The following is a 21754-nucleotide window of genomic DNA, read 5'->3' as shown; positions in this document are numbered from 1 at the left end:
ATTTTAAAAAATGTTGAGAAAAATCGAATTGACAGTTTTTTTTACAAAAAATAAAAAACCTAAAAAAATATATAATAGTTGGTAAAAATTGATTTTCGACTCAAATATATTTTCAAAACTTTAAGATATTTTCTTTAATTTACTTTAATCTTTCAAAAAATATTGTTGCCAACATTCAGTTAAAGTTTGAAAAAAATCGAACTGACAGTTTTTTTATAAAAAAATAAAAACCGAAAAAAAATTAACAAAAGTTGGTAAAAAATGATTTTCGACTCAAATATCTTTTAAAAACTTTGAGATAATAGCTTGTAATTAATTTTTTCTTATAAGAAATATTGTTTTCAACACTAGGACAAATTTTGAGAAAAATCGAATTGACAGTTTTTTACAAAAAATAAAAACCTAAAAAAAAATGTAAAAAAGTTGGTAAAAATTGATTTTCGACTCTAATATCTCTTCAAAAAATTTAAATATTGGCTTCAAACTAATTTTATTTTATAAGAAATATTATTTTCAACATTTGGTAAGATTTTTAAAAAATTCGAATTGCCAGTTTTTTTACAAAATATAAAAATCTAAAAAAAAACAATACTAAAACTTGGTAAACATTTACTTTCGGCTTAAATAGCTTTTCCAAAATTAAAAATATTGGCTTCAAGCTTATTTTATTGCATAGAAAATATTGTTTTCAATATTCAGTAATTTTTATATAAAAATCCAACAGTCCGTTTTTTCATAAAAAATAAAATCTACAAAAAAACGTACGCAAATTTGGTTAAAATTGATACGAGTACATATAGACAAACTTTTAAGCAAGACAAATCGACAGACGGGATGGGAAGTTATCAGTGTGGGTCGCATCCCAGCCTCTTTTTCAATTTGAAATTTGGGCACTTTAAAGGCTGTCAATTTTGACATTTGACAAGTAAAAAAAATGATATCACGAAAAATGTCATGTACGAGAATACCCTTCAACAACGCATTGAAATTGCTTTAAAATGTATTTCAAATATCATTAACATTTTGCAGTCACAGTTAATACAACTAAACCGCTTTGGAATCGTCGTAAGACACTTCTTAGTTTGTTGAAATTAAGCTCTTGGGGCTAGTTAATAGTGTGAAGTGAATAAAACCTATATGTCGTTCAAGAAACACTGGAAATGTTGATGCTGTAGTAAGCTATTTTTCGAAACCAATTATTCTTCATGGATCTTTAGAATTATTTTGCTTAAAGTGTAAGGTCATAAGGTTTTACAAATTCAATTTTATGCTGATGACTTTCACATAATCGGAAGAACTCAGCTTGATGTCAATAGAGCATAATATGTTAGTATTGAGGCGGAGGCGGTAAAAATGGGTTTTACGGTTGCTGTCGTCAAGAAAGGACCTACAACACCGACGTCTTGTTGAAAACGTCATCATCGACAGACGTAACTTTCTGGTAGTCAAGGACTTCGACTACCAAGACTCCGCTTTAAACGCAGAAAACAACCCCAGCACTCAGATCAAACGCAGAACAACTTTTGCTAACCGCTGTTTTTTTGGGCTAAGAAAGCAATTGAGTGGTTAAGTCCTTTCTCGAGGAACCAAAGTGTTGCAATATAAGACCCTTATCATCCCCGACTTGCTGTACGGTGAAAAAGGATGAAATATGACAAAAGCGGATGAAAGCATCTTGGGTGATTTACGGTCCCATATGCATCGAAGGGGAGTGGAGTGGAGTGGAGAAGATGTAGCGATGAGCTGTACGGGCTGTACAGCAACGTAGACATAGCAAGAAGGTGACGACTAAGATAGCTGGGTCACGTAGAACTTATGGAAACCAATGCTCTGACCCGGAAAGTTTTCGAATCCGCATCCACAGGACAGTGCAGTAGAGGAAGACCGCGAATCAGGTGGCTCGGACAAGTGGAAAGTGATCATACCCAACTTGGAACGTTAAACTGGAGAAATCTAACTAGGGACCGAGCTAGATGGAGAATTTTGTTGGATGGGGCCCTAGTTCACATCGGACTGTAGCTCCACCTTAAGTAAGTGAGTTACATAGAAAAATCTTCTTCAGTGATGAAGCCCCTTTTGATTTCGAATTGGTCATTGCCAGTTCCATGAAAAGCATGTTATTCTAGAAATGTAACAGTGGTAACTGGTTATTTTTCATTTTTAATGGCAAACCTTTCTTTAAGGAAAAGAATTTAAATCTAAGGGTTCCTTTTAAGAATTCCTCACAAAAAGAAGACTCTTATTGAAAACTCCTGTGAAGTTTGGTAAAAAATTCAATAAAACACATAAAACCAATTTTTTTATAAAACACATACAAAATTTACCAACTACAATAAATTTTCTTCGTCATCCTAATTAAGTACGAATACAACACATGACCTTAAATTTGAATCGTTTTCAAACCTAGTCCTAGAACCAACAAAGATCAACTAAATTCCATTGGTGATTCTTGAACTACTGCACTTCAAACTTCATTAGAATTTAATTGATACTGATTGATCAAAACATGAAGCACTTGTACAAATCGTAGAATTTTAATAAACTTATTTTTGACAATTCAAGTTTATACATAAATGTATGTCTATTATAATAAACTTGTATATTTTGAAGTTTTTCGACTCTAGTGGCAATATATAAGCATACCTACATCACAACTTTATAAGCTTTTAACATCGCATTACTGATAATTTGTGTACCTTAAAAGACTTGCCAACATTTGTTTGTGCTTATGCTTTTGGTGGAATAAACCTATTCTCAAAAAAATAGATTATTACCAGAATAACAAGATTATCCGTTTTATTAACTAATTTTTATATGTTTTTAACAATTTTTAAAGGAACTTGGTTGTAATCACATAAAAATACCCCTGAAATAAACCATTTTATCCTTTTCCCTACAAATTGTATGTTCCTAAGGTTGTAAACTTTTATGACTTTGTCTTTCACCAACTTTTACCATAAATGTACATATATGAACTTTTACTTAGGGTATTATGTTAAAAAGTTTAAAAATCATCCTCGAATTAATACTTAAACAGACACCCTTCCTTAAGAAATGATTAACATTACATCCTCAAATTGTGTTCTTTTTTTTGGGCAATATGTGTGTACTGTACATATGCTCCTTTTGGAAGAGTATTTATAATTCATTGTACCCACAAAAAGCAATAAAACAAAATGGAAAGATTCTCGTAGAAGAAAGTTACAAATTTTTGAAAAAGAAAAACAAAAAATCAGAAATAAAAGAAACAACAAAAACACCTACTTAAAGATATAGGTAAAGGTAAGAAAGATATAGGTATACATCATGTCTTACAAGACAAAAACAAATTCTTTATCTTTCTTCCTCTATATTGCTGTCTTTTTCCATTTTTAAACAAAATATATTAAGAAGTAAATTTACAATATGGTCTGGATGTTATAATACCTGACACTTTTCTTCCTTTAGCCAAAAACTCTTCGTCAAACTAAAAGAGGTGTATCTTCAATGTCTATACCTTACCTACTCGTATATGTAACAAGCATACCCCCATATCACCCAGCCATTACTTAGACTTTAGGTATATGGCACACAGACTCTTCGTCTTCATGTGTCGCATCCAATTCGGCATTACCTATGCAAATCCAAGCTCATTTAAAACTATGTAGGACTTTTCATAAAATGTATCTCCACAAGCACACTACCACCAAATTTATGAGTCCTTGTATGACATAAAAATGTAAATTTGACAGCTTCTTTTTGGTGCTACCCTGTGCTTCTGGCTCTCTATATAATAGAAGCTGTTTTATGCCATCGTATAAGACCGACAACGACGATGATGTCGAGTAACATTCGCCATCAGGGAAGAAAGTTCATTTGAGGACATAAACATTATGCTAAGTATGAGCTTTTTTTTCTTTTCTTTCTAGTTTTTTTTTTAACACTTTCCAAGGATTCTAGAGAATCGCAGTTATGTATCCTTACACTGATGATGGCGGCGGTAAAGAGTTTTTGTGTCGTTTGCTGGAGTCTAAGAGGAAGAACCACAGATGAAATGCTTAACCACATAAAATGTAACGATTTTCATGACGACGACGGCGAAGATGATGACGAGCGAAGGCTAGAAATACGGTTTTGGCGACGGTGGTGGCGCCTGTGAGAACATTTTTGTACGCGAGATGACACATTCGCTCCTTTTAAATGAGGCACAAAATAAATGCCAAAATCAACTAACGGGGTGCTTGTTTCGCGGAAATTATTGACTACTCTATCTCTCAATGTCATGTTTTTAGCTCTGTTTTCCCGCCAGTTATATGGCCTAACAGAGCCAATGTAAGTTGTATTGTGTAGTGAGTTATTACCGATTATAAAGTCATGTGTGTTGTACAATGTACATTATTCTCGTACATGCTACCATCATCAAGGCCTTTTTACCTACTCAAGCGAAATCAATTTGTTGCAAATAGATTGCGTATACGCCAGAGTGTATCCACTCTAGTTATATTTACATTTTGTGAATATCTATAGGGTTTTAGTGTGACCAACTTAATGAGATAAGAAGTGCTATGTTTGTAAGGAATTTTGAAATCAATTAGCTCCTGGATTCCTGGATCTTATGATGATATGTGAGACAATGGAAGTTAAGAAAGGGACTTGTTTGGTTACGTCTAAGTAACCAAACGGCAAGAATGACGGTAATTGACGGCTTCCTAGCTCGGTCCCCAGCTAGATGTCTTCAGTTTCGCGCTTCAAGTTGGATAAGGTCACTTTTAACTTGTGCACGCCAGATGTTTAGCGGTCTTCCTCTACTGCGCTGTTCTGTGGGTGTGGATTCGAAGACTTCCCGGGCCGGAGCAATAGTTTCCATGCGCTCTACGTGACCCAGCCATCTTAGTCGTTGGATTTTTCCCTTCTGGCTAAGTCTACGTCGCTATACAGCCCGTACAGCTCGTCGTTCCATCTTCTCCTTCATTCCCCTTCGATGCATACGGGACCGTAGATCACACGAAGAACTTTTATCTCGAAGCGACCAAAGGTGCTTTCATCCGCTTTTGTCATAGTCCATGCTTCTGCACTGTATAGCTGGTAGGTGATGATGAGGGTCCTATTTAGCGACACTTTGGTCCGTCGAGAGGGGCTTTGCTACTCAATTGTTTTCTTAACCCACCGAAAGCAGCAAGAGTTGTTCTTAGTTTCATATCAGCGCTGGTGTTGTTTTCTGCGTTTACAGCGGAGTCTTGGTAGTCGAAGTCCTTGACTACCTCAAAGTTACGTCTATCGATGGTGACGTTTTCACCAAGACGTCGTCGGTGTTGTAGATCCTTTCTTGACGACAGCGTGTACTTTGTTTTACCTTCATTAACCGTAAAACCCATTTTTCCCGCCTCTGCCTCAACACTCACAAAAGCCCCATTGACATCACGCTGAGTTCATCCGATTATGTCAATGTCATCAACATATGCTTGAAATTGGACAAACTTTTGAAAGATAGTGCCCCTAGTATTGACGTGAGAGCTCTGCACTATTCTTTCAAGTACGATGTTAAAAAAATCTAAAACCTTTTTTGGCATTGAAAGGTTCTGTTTAATTGTTTCCAACCTTTATGGAGCAGCGTGAATTCTCCATGGTCATCCTGCACAAACGAAGTTTGGCAGGGATGCCAAAAGTAGACATGGCTCTATACATCTCGTTCCTGTAGATGCTGTCATACGCGGTCTTGAAATAGATAAAATGATGGTGGGTGTCGATTTAGTAATATTATTTTTTTTCCAGGACCTACTAAAATGTGACTATTTGATCGACTGTGGACTTACCTGGTCTAAAACCACACTGATAAGGACTTATCAGGTTGTTTATGATGGGCTTTAGACGTTCACATATTACCGCAGAGAAGATTTTGCAAGCGATGTAAGGTAGAATGATTGGGTCTCCTTTTTTTCAGAATTCTCCTAGTGTTTATATGAGCTTTTTATCCTTACTGCTAAACTGAGAATTTACAGTATTTTTTCCTTTAAGTTCATTTTCTAACGACGACACCAATTACATATTTGAAGTCCCTTTTAAGCTTCATGTAGATCCTACGTGTATGTAAGGAATTAATGTGCATTTTAAAAAAATGGTCACCCTTTAACCATGAAATACTGCTATGCTACTATTTTTCGTTCAACTAATAGCACGCATTTGTGTTCTTTGTATGGCTTGTGGGATATTTTAGATCCCAAGCGATATATTCATGTTGGTTTTATTATTTCCTTATACATGTATGTATGAATACACTTATAGATACTCTCAAATACAAAGTACCCTACAATATAGTCCTTTTTAAGCTTATTGCAAATTGCAGCGTATAATTAGCCTTGATATAGTTGATAAGCTTGCTTTTAGTCTAGATAACCAAAAAGTTGGGTGCATGCAATTAAGGGAAAATAACGGCGGTAGATTTATATACTTCTTTTTTTTTTCTCCCAGTTGCTGCACTAATAGTTCCTGGCTACCTCTGGTAAATCACCAATCAGTGGAGGAATTCAATTTGGGAAAAATGTGTTGCCTCTTCATACAATCTATTTTGTATATACAAATTCCTATACGCATTTATGTACTTCAATCTGAAGTAGCGTTGGATCTGGCTTTTGCGATACTGCGAGTTGGACAGACGAATTAAAATCCAACACCTCTCTACGCTACGCATAGCGTAGCATAGGCCAATTTCGCATTAAATATGCATGTGCTCGAGGATTCAAGGGGATTTTCTGTAAACTCAATTGAGAACCCGCATTTGATGTCCTGGTTGGAGAATTAATTCAATTCAGTTTATATATATATAAGTATAGGTACAGAAATACTGTTCCAGATGTTTTGGTTAAAGTCAGGAAATCAATTTCTCTTCCGTCGTTCACCACAACATCAAGCTGTGGCAATAGCTTGCTATGTGTGTATATAAAAATGCGGGTGTACAAATGATAACGGTATATAGTGTGTAGTAGGTACAGAATTGATGGAAATTTACCCATGCCAATACAACACTTGCAAACTCAATCGCATCGCGTTGTCGTCGTCGTTGGTAGGCAATGTGGGTTTGTTTGACAGGAATAAAGGTTGTCATTTTGGTGACCTCAATTTATGAGCATTAAAAAGCGTTCAATTGCTTCCGATGGATAAAAAAAAATATATTATAAGCCACTCATTGGTGGTTTTGTGTGTTTTATTTTTTTCTGTTTGTTTTTTTTTTTGTAAAGAAAGGTTTATAAAAAATGGATTCGATTATATTGAAAACATAAAAATGTGTTATAAAAATATGAAGTTTTTTTTAAGCTTGTAAGTATTAATATTTAAATATTGAACAAAAATATTGATTCTTTATTTAAAATATTGTTTGGTGTACTGTTAAATATTTATAAAAATATTATTGTCAACATTTTGACAAAACACTGCATTTTTGATTTTATCCTACAATTTTCCACTTTGAATTCAAAAACATCACTTAGGTTAAAACTTTTGATGCATATGTAATTATTTCCAAAATAAAATGTATAAATGCGCATTTTTAAAGTTTCGAAGCACATTTAGTCACAAAACTCCAAGTCCAATTTTTGAGCTTTTCACATATTGTTCTATTTTTATTTCAACATAGATTACAAAAAATATTCTTTTGCCAAACCCACCAGAAATAACGCTTCAAAGGCTGACGACATGATAGTTTCTAAGTATCTTATTTTTTTATTTTGATTTTCTAAGGCTTTTAAAACGTTCTTATAACAATAATATTTCATATTCTCATTAAAACCTGTAAAATCATAAAACCTATTTTAGTTACTCAAATGTTAAAAAATAATTTTGTATGAGTAAAAAAAATTTGTACTTTTAAAAATCATAATATTTCTAATAAAAAATAAAACCAAACAATCTAAATTTAGTTTGATTTTTTTTTTCAATATCTGTCTAAAGTATTGCAGTTAATGATTTTGAATTCACACAATTATAATTGATGTTTATAGGAATTTAAAGTAATTGATTTAATTTTGTATAAAGGTCTTATTTTAAGGAAAGTTTGATAGCACGTACTTATTTACTTCCAACAGGAACTTATTGTAATGGGTTTTATTTGCCAAATTGAAATGTCAGTTCTCTACGTTTCAAAGTCCCTAGAATGAAAATCTTTCGTACTTTTTTAAGTCCGAGAGTTTAGGATATCTTTCTTCGTCGATTATTTCTCAAGACCAGACTTCAAATCAAATTTTCTTTTACATAACAGATCTAAAGATATCAACAAAATTAGATGAGTGGTGTTTTTACAAAGGTAATTTAAAAAAAAGAGGCTGTGATGCGAACCTAATCGATAGCTTCCCATCCTGTCTGTCGATTTGTCTTGCTTAAAAGTTTGTAGCTTTTCACGCTTTGTTAAAAAAGTTGTCAGTTGAAAAAGTTGAAAATTACCAAAAATATTTTGAATTTGATAAAAATAGTTTGATTTCAAAATTTATTTTTGTAAATGAGATTTTTAGCCGAAAACCAATTTTTACTGATTGTATTAGCATTTCTTAAAAGTGTTTTATTTCTTATATAAACGATACAAGATTGGATGAATTAAATAAATTTGAAGTCAATATCTTGTATTGTACTACTTTTGTAGATTTTAATGTTTTTTTAATGAAAAAAATGACTGTTGGAGTTTGATAACAAATTGAGTGAATGTCGAAAACAATATTTTCTGGGAAATAAAGAAAGTTTGAAGTCAATATTTTTAATTTTCGAAATGCTTTGTCAATTTAATGTAAATTCCATTCGGTTTTTTCTCAAAATTTTCGAATGTTAAAAACAATATTTCTCAAAAGATAAAATTAGTTTGAAGCCAAGATCTCAAATTTTTGAAAAGATATTTGAGTCGGAAATCAATGTTTGCAAACTCTTGCTCCTTTTTCTATAGGTTTTTAATTTTTGTAAAAAAAACTGTCAATTTGATTTTTCTCAAAATTTAACCAGATGTGAAAAACGTTATTCTTCATTGCAAAAAATTGTTTTGGAGATAAAATCATTTTTTAATCATGAAATTTTCGAAGTGACGAATTTTGTTGTCAGTTTTTTTTTTTGATTTAAAACTTCTTTCGCATTGCCACCGTGCTTTCTTGTGACAAACTATGCATCGCAACTGATAACTCAGCTTTTGGGAGAAGTGTCCATGTTCATCTTGAACAATTGTTGGCACCACTGAAGAAGGCTTACGGCATATTCCATCGATTTCGGAGGCTAGTTTCTTGAAATATGAACGGATGATACTGCGACGAAATTGGAGTTGATCTAGTTACTCATCAGCGGTCAGTAAAAGTAAATGCCAAGCATTAGCTACTGCTAAATCGAGCATATAGGTAAATAAAACGCACCACCACTTTTTAATACGTATAGCTGTTCTATATACTGCAACTGACTGATCGAGGCCGCTCATTCCTTTATTGTAATTTGGAAAGACAAAAGGGATACCAACGTCTGGCTTCTTTCGTTCTGTAGTGTTAGTTATAAAGACATCGTACGAACAATATTGTATTTGCTGTATCAAACCGATAGTCAACTTCTGCTGGTTTTTTATCTTCATGTCCTTGATGGGAAGCGGTGATCATCTTTTAGTTCTGTTTTCCCTAACAGTGGCTGTTGCACGATAACCAGCATTACGTAGATCTCACAGCAAGGCGTGACTGGTGAAGAAATTATCAAAGAAAACAATACGCTGTTGCGGAATAGCATTCACTTTGTTCAAAAGGCATTTTACAACACGTGTTCCCAATTGCTCATTACATATTACACAAAATTTCGAAAGCGAAAACTTAAACGTCAGAGCAAGCAATCATCCAGTTTGTGTAACCAAATTGCATTGGCTTGCCTCTTATGATCTGCTTTAATCTGTGTCGTCCAAAATATTTTATCATACATTCATCTATAGATACATTTTCATGAAAAACACCCCACTAGATAAATTTCTTGATAAGCAAATCAGCAAGTGGTCGTACTTTTAATAGCTTATCGGTAGACCTAAAAGTAGTGTCATTGTCGCAAAAATGCAAGTATTTCTTTAAGTCTATGAATCAGTTCTTTGACATAACTTTAAACACACTGGGAACATGTAAGTTTTCATCCAAGGGCCAATATAATCATTCTCGCGAAAGTGAGTGATAACCGGCAATACTAGAATGCACAAACAAATTTGGGGTCATCCACAGTTACATATTTGAAATTCGTGATTATGTTTCTGTGCAGCATATAACTTCGTGGCAGGTGTTTGATTCTTCAGCTCATTTTCTTAAAAATCAGTTCAGTTTGTACATTATTTGTTGTTGGAGAAAGCATAGCATCGTACGAACCGTCGCATTTGAGCCAGCGCGGTTCCAAGGCCTCGACCCTTCTGTACCTCGCTAATTCGTTCGTCATCACTGCTATCCAATTTTTCATTATTTCGGGACTTAAATACCTCCACGTTTTCAGTGATATCCGATGGAGGAATATTTTCCAAAACATTGTCTTCATCGCCCTCCTCATTGTCCGCCAGAACTCTTGATTCTGGGGGAAAAGCTATTACTTCATTGGTTATTTTCTGGTTATCTTCTTCATTGAAAATGTTTTCAATTGCTTCACCACAACAAAATACCTTCTATTGCGGGCAATTACTGCAATAGATCTACGAAAACGAAAATACCTACCAAATAACATATTGTACGAATAAAAATACTTAAATCTGGAATATTAGGAAGGGAGGATAGGACTTGAAAAGAGATACCGATGCACATTGGTTTTGAATGCCTGCACATTGTAATGAGTGGGAAATATTGAGTCTGGTAAGGCATTCCACATTCGTGTAGTGCGACTAAAAAAAGAGTCTCTGAACTTAACAGTACGAACGAAATTGGGCTCAAGTGTAAACTAATGGGCATTCCTAAAAGAACGAGTATTACGGTTGAATTATTTGAGGGGAGGAATGCAACTGGCTATTTCATTAGAGCATTGCTTATGGAAGAAGCATGAAACCTTACGACGACGGTGCTCGAGAGATGCAAAAGTTTCAGTTAGACAATGGTCACCTATTATTTTTAGAGCTCTCTTTTTAATTTTGTCCAAGAGACTAAAGTGGAGCAACTGCCCAAATATGAGAGTTAGACTCAATTTTTTAACGAATATAGGCTTTATAAATTCTAGCCAGATCAGAAGGGGTAAAAAACTTCTTGCATCGTCGGAGAAAACCTAAACACTTAGCAGCATTTTTGGCGATGTCAAATATGTGATCACTCCACAACAAGTGGTTTGTAATGCACATACCTAGGACTAATAGCTGTTCAGTCTCCTCGATGCAAGTACCACTCATGGATAGTGGCATTGGGGGAGGGTTACGCTTTTTCGACAGTAGACAGCATTAAGTTTTGCTGTCAAGATCTGAATTTAATGAGCTTATCATACGCTGCCGTTGGGAGTCCACATCCGAATAAACGAATATGAAATGCTGAGGGTCCTGTCATCCGTGAAACAATTTAGTGGGTTAGAAGTTTCAAACAAATGATCATTTATAAAAATGAGGAAGAGCGTCGGAGACAAAACGGAGCCCTGGGGCACACCAGCGTTTATTTTGTGAATATCAGATTTGAACCCATCCAATACTACTTGTCTTAAACGGTCCGAGTTTAACAAAATAAATACAAAAAAATATTTTTTACCTTTTTGGCCAATAATCGGATTATTCCACGAAATAAATAAAATATTTTTTTTTACAAAATAAATTATAAATGACGAAAAAGTACATCTTTTCACTAAAACACACTTCTTGGCAATGCAAAACTAAACCAAAAAAGAGGCTTTGATGCGACCCACACTGATTACTTCCCATACCGTCTGTCGATTTGTCTTGCTTAAAAGTTTGTCTATATGTATTCGTATCAATTTTTACCATATTTGCGTACTATTTTTTGTAGATTTTATTTTTTATGAAAAAACGGGCAGTTGGATTTTTATATAAAAATTACTGAATATCGAAAACAATATGTATTTTCTGTGAAATAAAATTAGTTTGAAGCGAATATTTTTAATTTTTGAAAAGCCGTTTGGGTCGAAAGTAAGTTTTTACCAAGTTTTAGTATTGTTAGAGTTTTATTTTTTGTATAAAAACTGTCAATCCGATTTTTTCCAAAATTTGATCGAATATTGAAAACAATATTTCTAAAAGACAAAATTAGTTTGAAGCCAATTTTTCAAATTTCTGAAAAGATATTTAAGTCGAAAATCAATTTTTACCAACTTTTATAAATTTTTTTTAGGTTTTTATTTTTTGTAAGAAAACTGTCAATTCGATTTTTCTCAAAATTTGTCCCAATGTTGAAAATAATATCTTTAATAAGAAAAAATTAGTTAGAACCTATCATCTCAAAGTTTTTAAAAGATATTTGAGTCGAAAATCATTTTTTACCAACTTTTGTTAATTTTTTTTCGGTTTTTAATTTTTTGTACAAAAACTGTCATGTCGATTTTTTTCAAACTTTAACTGAATGTTGAAAACAAGATTTTTTAATTGATAAAAGTAAATTTAAGCCAATATCTCAAAGCTTTGAAAAGATGTTTGAGTCGAAAATAATTTTTTACCAACTTTTATAATTTTTTTTAGGTTTTTTTTTTTTGTAAAAAAAACTGTCTATTCGATTTTTCTCAAAATCTTATCAGATATCAAAAACATTATTCTTCGTTGCACAAAATTGTTTTAGAGATGAAATCATATTTCAGTCGTAAAATTTTTGAGGTGACAAATTTTTTGTTTCAGTTTTATTGTATATAAAAAAACCGTTATATTGATTTTTTTCAAAAAATATACCTGTTTGGTATCACGTTACAATTTATTTTATAAAATTTAATTCAAGTCTCTAGCGTTTTTGGTTCGTAAGATATTTAGGGTTAACCAACATTTTCACCTTTTTTTCAAACTGCTATGGTAAAAAAACCACCCACTCAATTTTCTTGAGAGCCCTTTCAGCATCTTTTTGCCTTATTATCTGTGTAACAAAATTTATTTGAAGTTGATATCTCTTCTGGTTCTTGAGCTATGGAGAACGAAAAAAACGTCGCGAACGTACGGACGTACGGACGTACAAACGTACGTACACACGTACGCACAGACATCTTTCTTAAAATCTTTTATTTCGACTCGAGGGACCTTGAAACGTGGAGAAATGTACAAATTTTCAATTTGACAAATGGGACCTATTACAATAACTTCCTATGGGAAGTTAAAAACATAATCTTTTTGGACAATATATTTTGCAAATTCTTATGTTTGTATATCTCTTCAAAATTTATTTGTTCTTAAAATTTCTTCACGTTCCTGAGACTCGGAAAATAGTAAACACATTTAAAGACACATAGATAGATATTTTATTTCTTTCTTAAAATAGTACTTAAACTTCTCTAGAGATTTCAACATTAATCGTATCACACCGATTAAATTTATTTCCATTAACGAAGTTGAAATTTCAAAGAAAAAATGATTCATGACAATTTCTACATCTCTTTCATATTAAATTAGACAAATTTACAAATCTACAAACGTTATCTTGATGACAATTTTTTGGGCTTCTCTTAATGATTTGATTGAAATTTCAATTTAATTATTTTAACCAAATCAACTACATTCAAACCAGCTTATCGTCTAAATTATTATTGAATAAGTAAGTCAAAATAAGGAAACCATTTTATGCACTTGTAAACTGCACATTATGTATGAAGGTATGTATACAAATGCACATAAATTATTTAACGAATAGAAATTAATCGAAAACGACATTCATGCGCTTGAATAAACAATTTTCAAATGTAAACTTACAATCAAAAGGATCCCCCAACAAATCACTGCTATGAATTTAATTTAGAAATTTCCCTTTTGTATTGTGTTTCGTTTGAACTGCTGGTTGGCAGCTTTGCTTTGTATGCTTGTCATGCACTTGTCATTATTTCATTGAAAATGCACCAATACAAATTTGTATTATGTAAAATATGTACTTATGTATGTTGTGCATGTATATAGATTAAAAATGAATGCTTACACGATGAATTTATGAAGTCAGGAAGACATTTTTAATTACACTGTATCATGCAATCCATTATCCTGTATCGTTTACTCTGACAAGAACGTGAGCATCCGCAATTAATATCTTTTACATTATTAAATGCACCTGAGTCGCTATATAGATGTTTGTATGTGTATTTATATCGGTAGATAAAAGAAAAGATAGGTATATAACTTTGTATACAAATGGCAACCAAGAAGATACATATATCTTTCAGCAGATACAATATAATGGTATATCTCTCTCTGTACTCGACTCGCCTCGACTCGACTCAACTTAACTCGACTCGACTCGAGTAAACGTAATTGATTTTCCTTTGAAATTTTCATTGCCCGTAAATCGCTAGAAACCCTTATTTGTTTTATTTGTTAGCCAGGTGAGGCTGCAACGTCGCTCAGGTTCGGTGTGTACCTTTATAACTACCTTTATCCAGCTTAAGAAAGCAAAGGAAGAAAATTCATCCACAACCATACAATGTACAGTACACCTGGAATAACATTCATGTTGTTTTTTTTTTTAAATTCTTTTTTTGTTTAGTTTTTGTTAAGTCCATGCTACTAAACTCAGCACAGGATCTAATCCAAAATTCAAGTGAAGTAAGCTTTTACCGCATTCAAACATCGGTGTTGCAACTTTGGAACAAGAAATAGAACACGGAAAACCCCTCTCTCGGGAGTCCAAAGTGCTATCCACTATATAGTTAGTATACCTACTCCTTCCGTTGCACATCATATAGGAGTTGTAGGAATACGGACGCCCGTATACTTATGTTACTTTGAATTTCGAGGTTAAGGGTCGTTCAGTTGTATCCGAAGCCAAAACTGAAAGCAACCCTAGTATAAAAAGAGGCACCCTCTGGTGGGAGTTAGGAACGAGCTGTAAGGATACCTACACACTACATGTTTGCAATATCGATGCATTTAAGTTCACCGCATTATTTTTATGGATAAAAGCTAAGACTCCATTTCAAGCGAGAGAGAGAGAGATAGGGAGTGCGAGAAAAGTGCCAGGAACTACTGTAGATGTACTTGTACCTGTTCCTGGGCCAAACGTGAGGCCATCTTCATGCTGCGAATATAGGAAACGAAATTGGTTGGCATCATTGTTGGGTGTCGAAGTCGATATACGATTGAAGACATTTTATAAAAGGGGGGGTAAAAATAAAGTTACCTTTGGTGAGGTGAGGTTTATTGAAACATTATAGAATTGTGTGTATACTAAGTGCTGTTGGTTATGTGCATTATATATGGAAGAATGTACGTACCGGGATACGACTTTAGGTAACCAATCACCGCCGCAGTATTTTGCAAGGACTGGATCATTAGTCGAACTTCCATCGTAGAATATCAAGTGGTCCCGTTCACCAGTGCAATCCGACCAGGCACGTATCGACCTGGATGTTTTGTTAAAACTTGCTATTGACCTGAAATTATGTTAAAAGTTTAATTAAATTATAGCTACGGTATACCATACATAATTTTAAAAGTTAAAAGGTTTGAGATAATTTATATGTTGTTCATAAAATTTTATGTTTATATTGAACTTTTTAATAAAAAAGGACAGAAAATTCAATAAGTTTGTAACTTAAAATGCAGGAATTGGTTACGCACAATAAAAACAGTTTAAATTTATTGCGCGTTTTAATACGTTAAGTAAATTAAAAATAAGCTTTAAGCTAATTGAATTATTATTTGTTTTTATTAAAATTACAATCATTGAAGCCACTTTGGAAAAACAAATTTTATTAAAGGTTTTCAAACATTTAAATCACAAATGCCTTTATTGCAGAAACACGTTCTTAGTAAATAACTTATGTGCTAATTTAAACAATTTTAGTATCGTTGTAGAGTTTTGGAAAACTATTGCGGTAATTTAGAGCATGTTTTTAGTATCTATCGACAGTTGACCATCCAAAGTCTCCATTAAGGATTTCATAGAGCCGAGTTGGGGGAAGAAATTTCAGTTTGAAATACAGCCATCGGGTATCTTAGAGTAGAGGCCACGATGCAGGGAAGTGTGTGATGTCTTTTGGTTCTCTGGTGTTACAAAGGCTACAAATTTGTGGAAGATCAGTATGATGTGGCATAGAGTTAAAGTTTAGTATTTCGACTCGGGCTCTAAATATGTAACTAATAGGCGCAGAGAAAACTCGTTTCTGAAATAATTAGCTTGTGATGTTATTTGGTGGTTGAGGTTTCTATACACATTTCTTGATTATGTTTTTGAAGCTCTTGAAAGATGTTCACTGAAGATATGTTCATGAGTTCTGGCGATCAGATCATTGAACATGATGTGCCATTGATTCAAATTGGACTTAAAAAACAATATATGACTGTCATTTGAAAAAGCTATCTGGTTTCATTCCTTAAACTGGGAGGCATTTGATTGCATAAGTCTTGTCATAATGGTTTTGTGAAGCCTTCTTTTATCCCTCCCTATAGCTTTCAATATGTAGTCATTTTTCATTTTTTTCATTTTCATTTATTACGTATTTTTATATACTAACACAGTAAGATAAATCTTATAAAATAGTGCAAGTTTGTGAATAATATAATACATGGAATATAAAAAAAATTATTGTACATGTTTAGTAATTTATTATGGAAAAGGATAATATAATATTAATAATAAATAGATGTAAACCTAGATGGCAAGAAATAGATAAGGAAATTGAAGCTTAGAAAGAAAGAGATAGAAAAAAAAAGATAGACTATAAAAGGTTAAGTTAGTTGCTTTGTTGTTTTAAAAATTCCATTAGTTCGTTGTGAAAATGATTGATGCTACTTATTTTTCTCAGAGAAGATGGGAGTGAGTTCCAGAGTCGGATGGCGGCGATGAAGAATTGTCGTTCAGATGTCAGGCAGTTGAATCTAGGGAGTATTAAATAGATCGCACGGTTTGATTCCGCGAAGCGAAGAATCTCGAAAAGATAATTTGGTTCGCGTGATTGAATTATATTATAAAGCATTTTAAGGGTTCGAAATTGAAGGAAATTTTCAAATGACATATCAAGAAGGCTCATACTCAAGTGCGAAACATGATCATATTTTCTAAGGCCGTAGATATAACGAATGGTGCTATTGAAAGCGACTTTTAGTTTTTGTTTACAAAACGAATCACAGTTTAGGAAAATTTCACAACCCTGAGTAAGTACGGGTATTATTAGGGTTTTTGCAAGCATAAATCGTGTATTTATTGGGGTGTATTGTTGGAAAGTCCAAAGAGTGCGGAGAACTCCATAAGTTTTCCCGACAATAGAGTAAATATGATTGTTCCATGTTAGGGTTCGGTTAAAGATCATTCCTAAATTCTTAGCTGTGCTTACGAATTCTAGTGCAATGTTGTTTAATGTAATTGGTGGGAAGTAGGTTAAATCCAAGGGTTTTTTCGAAATTACCAAACATTTGCATTTATTGGGATTGAGACTTAAGCCGTTGCTATTTGACCAACCAAAAATCAAACCAAGCTCCTCATTAATTGTAAATACGCAATTCTCAATTAGGCCGAGTGAACAGCTTTTGTATATTTAGATGTCATCGGCATAAAAGTGCCTAGAAGATTGTGAAATGATGGACGCGATTTCATTTATATATAGGGAGAAGAGGAGTGGTGCCAGTATGGATCCTTGGGGAACACCTTGGGGAACAGGAAGGAAACTTGAATAATTACCAGCAAGATACACAGCTTGCATTCTGCCACCTAAGTAGGATGCAATTAGTTTGATTGCATCAGAAGACAGATTGAAGGAGAACTGTAGTTTTCTTAGAAGAAGAGAATGATTGACCATGTCAAAGGCTTTCGAAAAGTCTAGAAGGACCAAAAAGGTAACATCGTTGTCGTCAAGACTTTTCCTGATATCCTCGACCACTTTCATAAGCGCAGTAGTGCAACTGTGTTTGGGTCGAAATCCCGACTGAATGTCAACTAACAGTTTATTCCTCATAATATACTCGTTTAATTGTTTTTGCATTACTCTTTCGCAAACTTTAGAAAGGAAGGGGAGAATAGAGATCGGTCTGAATTCATTAAATACTGCATTTTTAGGAATGGGTATAATTTTGGCCAATTTCCATTGACTTGGAAAGATACCGGTGGTAAGAACAATGTTGAGGATGTGTGTAACGAAAGGCAGCAGATATGGCATTATGGCTTTAAGAAACATGGGATTAATTTCATCAACTCCGACTGCATTTGATTTCACTGAAAGAATGCATTCCAAAACATCAAGATCGCTTACACCAGAAAAACAGAATGATGAAGGTGAAGGGGAAACAGCTGGAAGCTCATTATCAACCAATAGTGGGATAGAAAGAGGATTTAGGAATTTTTGATTTAATTCATCACTGTCAATATTAGGTTGAGATTGAGGTTTTTGTTTCCCAAGTCCAAGCTCACGTAAATTTTTCCAAAGCTTCTTACCATCGGTTTTAGTTTGGAGGTGACTTGCAAAATGATGTTTTTTTGCTGTTCTTATCTCTAAGACCACTCTATTACGCAATGCTTTATAGACTTCCTGAAATTCAATAACCCGAGTACGAACCCATCGCCTATATGCTTGGTCACGTTGATTAATAAGATCTTTAATTATGTTTGTGAACCACGGTTTTGAAACATTACGAGTTTTAATTTGTTTTAGTGGGACATGGGTGTTATACAAATATAAAATGTTTGTGTTTAAGAACTGAACTTGGTCGTTTGGTGACGACAATAAGTAAATATTTTCCCATGGTATGGAACGAATGTCAAGTTCGAGAGAGGTTTTATTAATATTTTTAAAATCTCGTTTAAAAGATAAACGGTTATTAGGTCTATAGATAGTTTCGAAGTCAAATGTAAGGAATATGAGATCATGGTGCGAGAACGTTGGAGCATTAAGTTGGTTGTAGAATAATACCCCATCATAGCTGTTAACAAGAAAGATATCAAGCAGAGTACTCGAAGTTTGAGTAAAGTGAGTAGGTACTGTAGAGTTTACGAGATGCAGATCAAAGGTGCTCATTTGTTCGCAGAAGTTATCATCAGCTAGAATATTATTATTTAAGTCACCACAAACTATTATATTTGGTGATATGGTATTGATTTCATCAACTATATTATAAAAGGGCTCAAGGTCAACATACCTATTAGGTCTGTAAACTACCCCCAGAAGAAGACTGCTCTCTACACCAAATATATTTATGAATAAGTATTCGTATGATGAACTCGCAGACGAGTGACAAACCTTTCTACAGGCTAACCCCTCCTTTATAAAAATCGCAACCCCACCACCTCGACTGCATCTATCAGACCGAAAGAGCATGTAACCATTTAATTTATAAGAGATATCTTCAATGTCAGGAGAAAACCACGTTTCAGAAATGCAAATTGCATCTATATTCGATTTTTCAAATAAAAAGCGAAATTCTTCGATTTTCGGAAACAAACTTTGAGCATTTATATGAACAATTTTTAGGCCCATAACTCTGTTGCAAAAAATATTGAGCATAATTTTTAATGAAACATCCCCACTGTCCTCTCTGAAACTCATATCATTTTCACTCAACTCTGTACTGGTAAACTCTCATGCGAGAAAAAAGTAACATGCGTTTAATATAACAAATAAACACAAAGCAACCACTTTTACATAAATCAAAGGTGATACAGAAATTAAAAAATAATAAAGAAAAAAGTAAAGAAAAGAAAAAAGAGAGAAAGAAAAAAAAGAGAGATAAAGTTATAGAGAGTAAATATATAATAACAATTAACGATGTGCTGGTGCGCTTAACTTTTATCTTAGTGGTGAGCTTCTTCATCATGATAAGTCGTCGTCGCTTTGTCGGCAAGTGCTTTCATAATTGCATTGTTGTTTATGAGTAGGCTATCGGAATCTTCTCTCTCCTTAACAAAAATTGAACCAGAGCGTGTAAAAACGCTGAAGAGTAGCCCATTCTGTTTTAGTCGCATTGCCTGTTTAAAATATGAGCGGTTTCGGGGTGTCAAACTTGCTTGCAGGTAGATATTGTTTCTCTGGCTTGTGTCATCATCATCATTTTTTTTTGCTTGCACTTTAACACCAATGTCTTCCAATTTGAGTTGTCTTTGATTGTTTTTGTGGAAGTTAGCAATACATTTTAAAACCATGTTTCGTTCGTGTGGAGCGCCGAATTTGAGAACGATGGGGGAGTTGTGCAGAGGGTTTTTGTTTCTCAACTTGATTCTAAAAGCTGTTTTCAGAGGAGGAGGGGTGCATTCGATGGCATTGCATATGTTGTTGTATATAGATGTGATGTTTTCATTATGGAGTTCTGGGATGCCGAGGAGCACGGCGTCGGAGGAAACTTCTCTTCGTTCATAAACGTCACATCTCTTTTGTAGGTCTGTTACTTCATCATTAATGATAGTGAGAGATTCTGATTCAAGGCGTGATTCTAATATTTTAACTCGGTCTTTAAGTGCATCCACCGATGTGTTTGCTTCGGTTATAAGAGCAAATAAGTTGTTTTCGATGGTTGTTAGTTGTTTGAGAAAATCGGTCCGAAGGTCTTGGAGATCTTTTGTCAAGCGATTTAATAAATCATCAATTTTTCTCTGAACCAACTTGTCCATGTCTGAGTTGATGCTTTTAAGTACGGATGTGGGTGTCGTTTGTTTGGTGGTGTTTGTTGGAGTGCGTACTGCCGATGCGGAGGAGGTTGAGGGAATAATTGTTTTCTGTTTCCCCGCAGATCGTAATCCGTCACGGTTCATTATACCAACACAAAAAAAAATGGGACTAAGAGTATTTTATCAGAATTTTTAAGAGTGTGGATACCAATGACACGTTGTCAATCAGACCAAAGGAAAAAAAAAATATGAAAAAAAAGCCTTGATTTGAATTTTTCTTTAAAAGAACTATTTAAACTTTAATTATCGCAATTAATTCGTTTTTTTTTTATTTTTAACTGGTCCAAAGTATCACTTTTCACGCTTTGAGTCTTTTAATGTGATTATATAAATGCAAATAAAAATGTTTTGCCGGGCGAACTTTTTTGACGTCTATTCGCGCTTAAACATTTATGATTTTTCATGAGTCTGAGTTGGCTTTAAGTTTTGTAATGTAAAGAGGTGTTATGCTAGACTCTACATATAAAGCATATTAGGTGTTGAAGAAAGCAATCTGAACAAGCGTTTGAAGAAATACCTTTGCACGGTTTCAAACTCCTCCAGTTGTAAATATCAAAAAACTTGGGTACCGTAGCACATACAGCAGTTCCGCAGCAGGGTCCGTACTAATCTTGTAGAATTCAATCGGATTGCCATCGATTATTATTTTTCATTTAACTGAGAGTAGTTTGAAGCTTAGGTCGAGTGATAGGATTATCCATAATAGAAAGCATATTGATTGTCATCAGCCAACAAAAGAGTTTAAAAATAAGCTGCTCATTGATTAACTATCACCTCTAGGCACATCAGACCATTGTGTCATATCTGCTAATTTCTCATGCCACAAAACCCCAGTTAAAGAGAAAAACCCTACGAGAACCATATGGCAATATGAGAAAGCCAACTGGTCCCAACGACTTCTTCAGGAACTTTAACTGGTAACTATGCTTCCTCGATAGTCACGTGGATTGCAGCGCAAATATGGTTTAAAACTTAATTCATTTTAGGAATGAGAAATTTAATCCCAAATAATGTAAAATCTATCAAAGCCAAAGAAAACTCATGGTTTG

At 33.8% G+C, this 21754-nt stretch overlaps 1 protein-coding gene across 1 annotated transcript in view; it reads right to left on the bottom strand.

Annotated features, from left to right (window-relative positions):
* The window catches only part of LOC129947178 (uncharacterized), a 337053-nt gene that overhangs the window by 142304 nt on the left and 172995 nt on the right, over positions 1 to 21754 (bottom strand). The window contains exon 9 of the mRNA XM_056057626.1: positions 15328 to 15486. Coding sequence (XP_055913601.1) covers positions 15328 to 15486 — 159 coding nt within the window. The remainder of the gene's footprint in view (positions 1 to 15327; positions 15487 to 21754) is intronic.

The sequence above is a fragment of the Eupeodes corollae genome, chromosome 2 (assembly GCF_945859685.1).
Source record: "Eupeodes corollae chromosome 2, idEupCoro1.1, whole genome shotgun sequence".
In the NCBI taxonomy this organism is placed as follows: Eukaryota; Metazoa; Arthropoda; class Insecta; order Diptera; family Syrphidae; genus Eupeodes; species Eupeodes corollae.
Note: the sequence above shows the minus strand (reverse complement) of the source record. Positions and strands in the feature narration are given on the sequence as shown.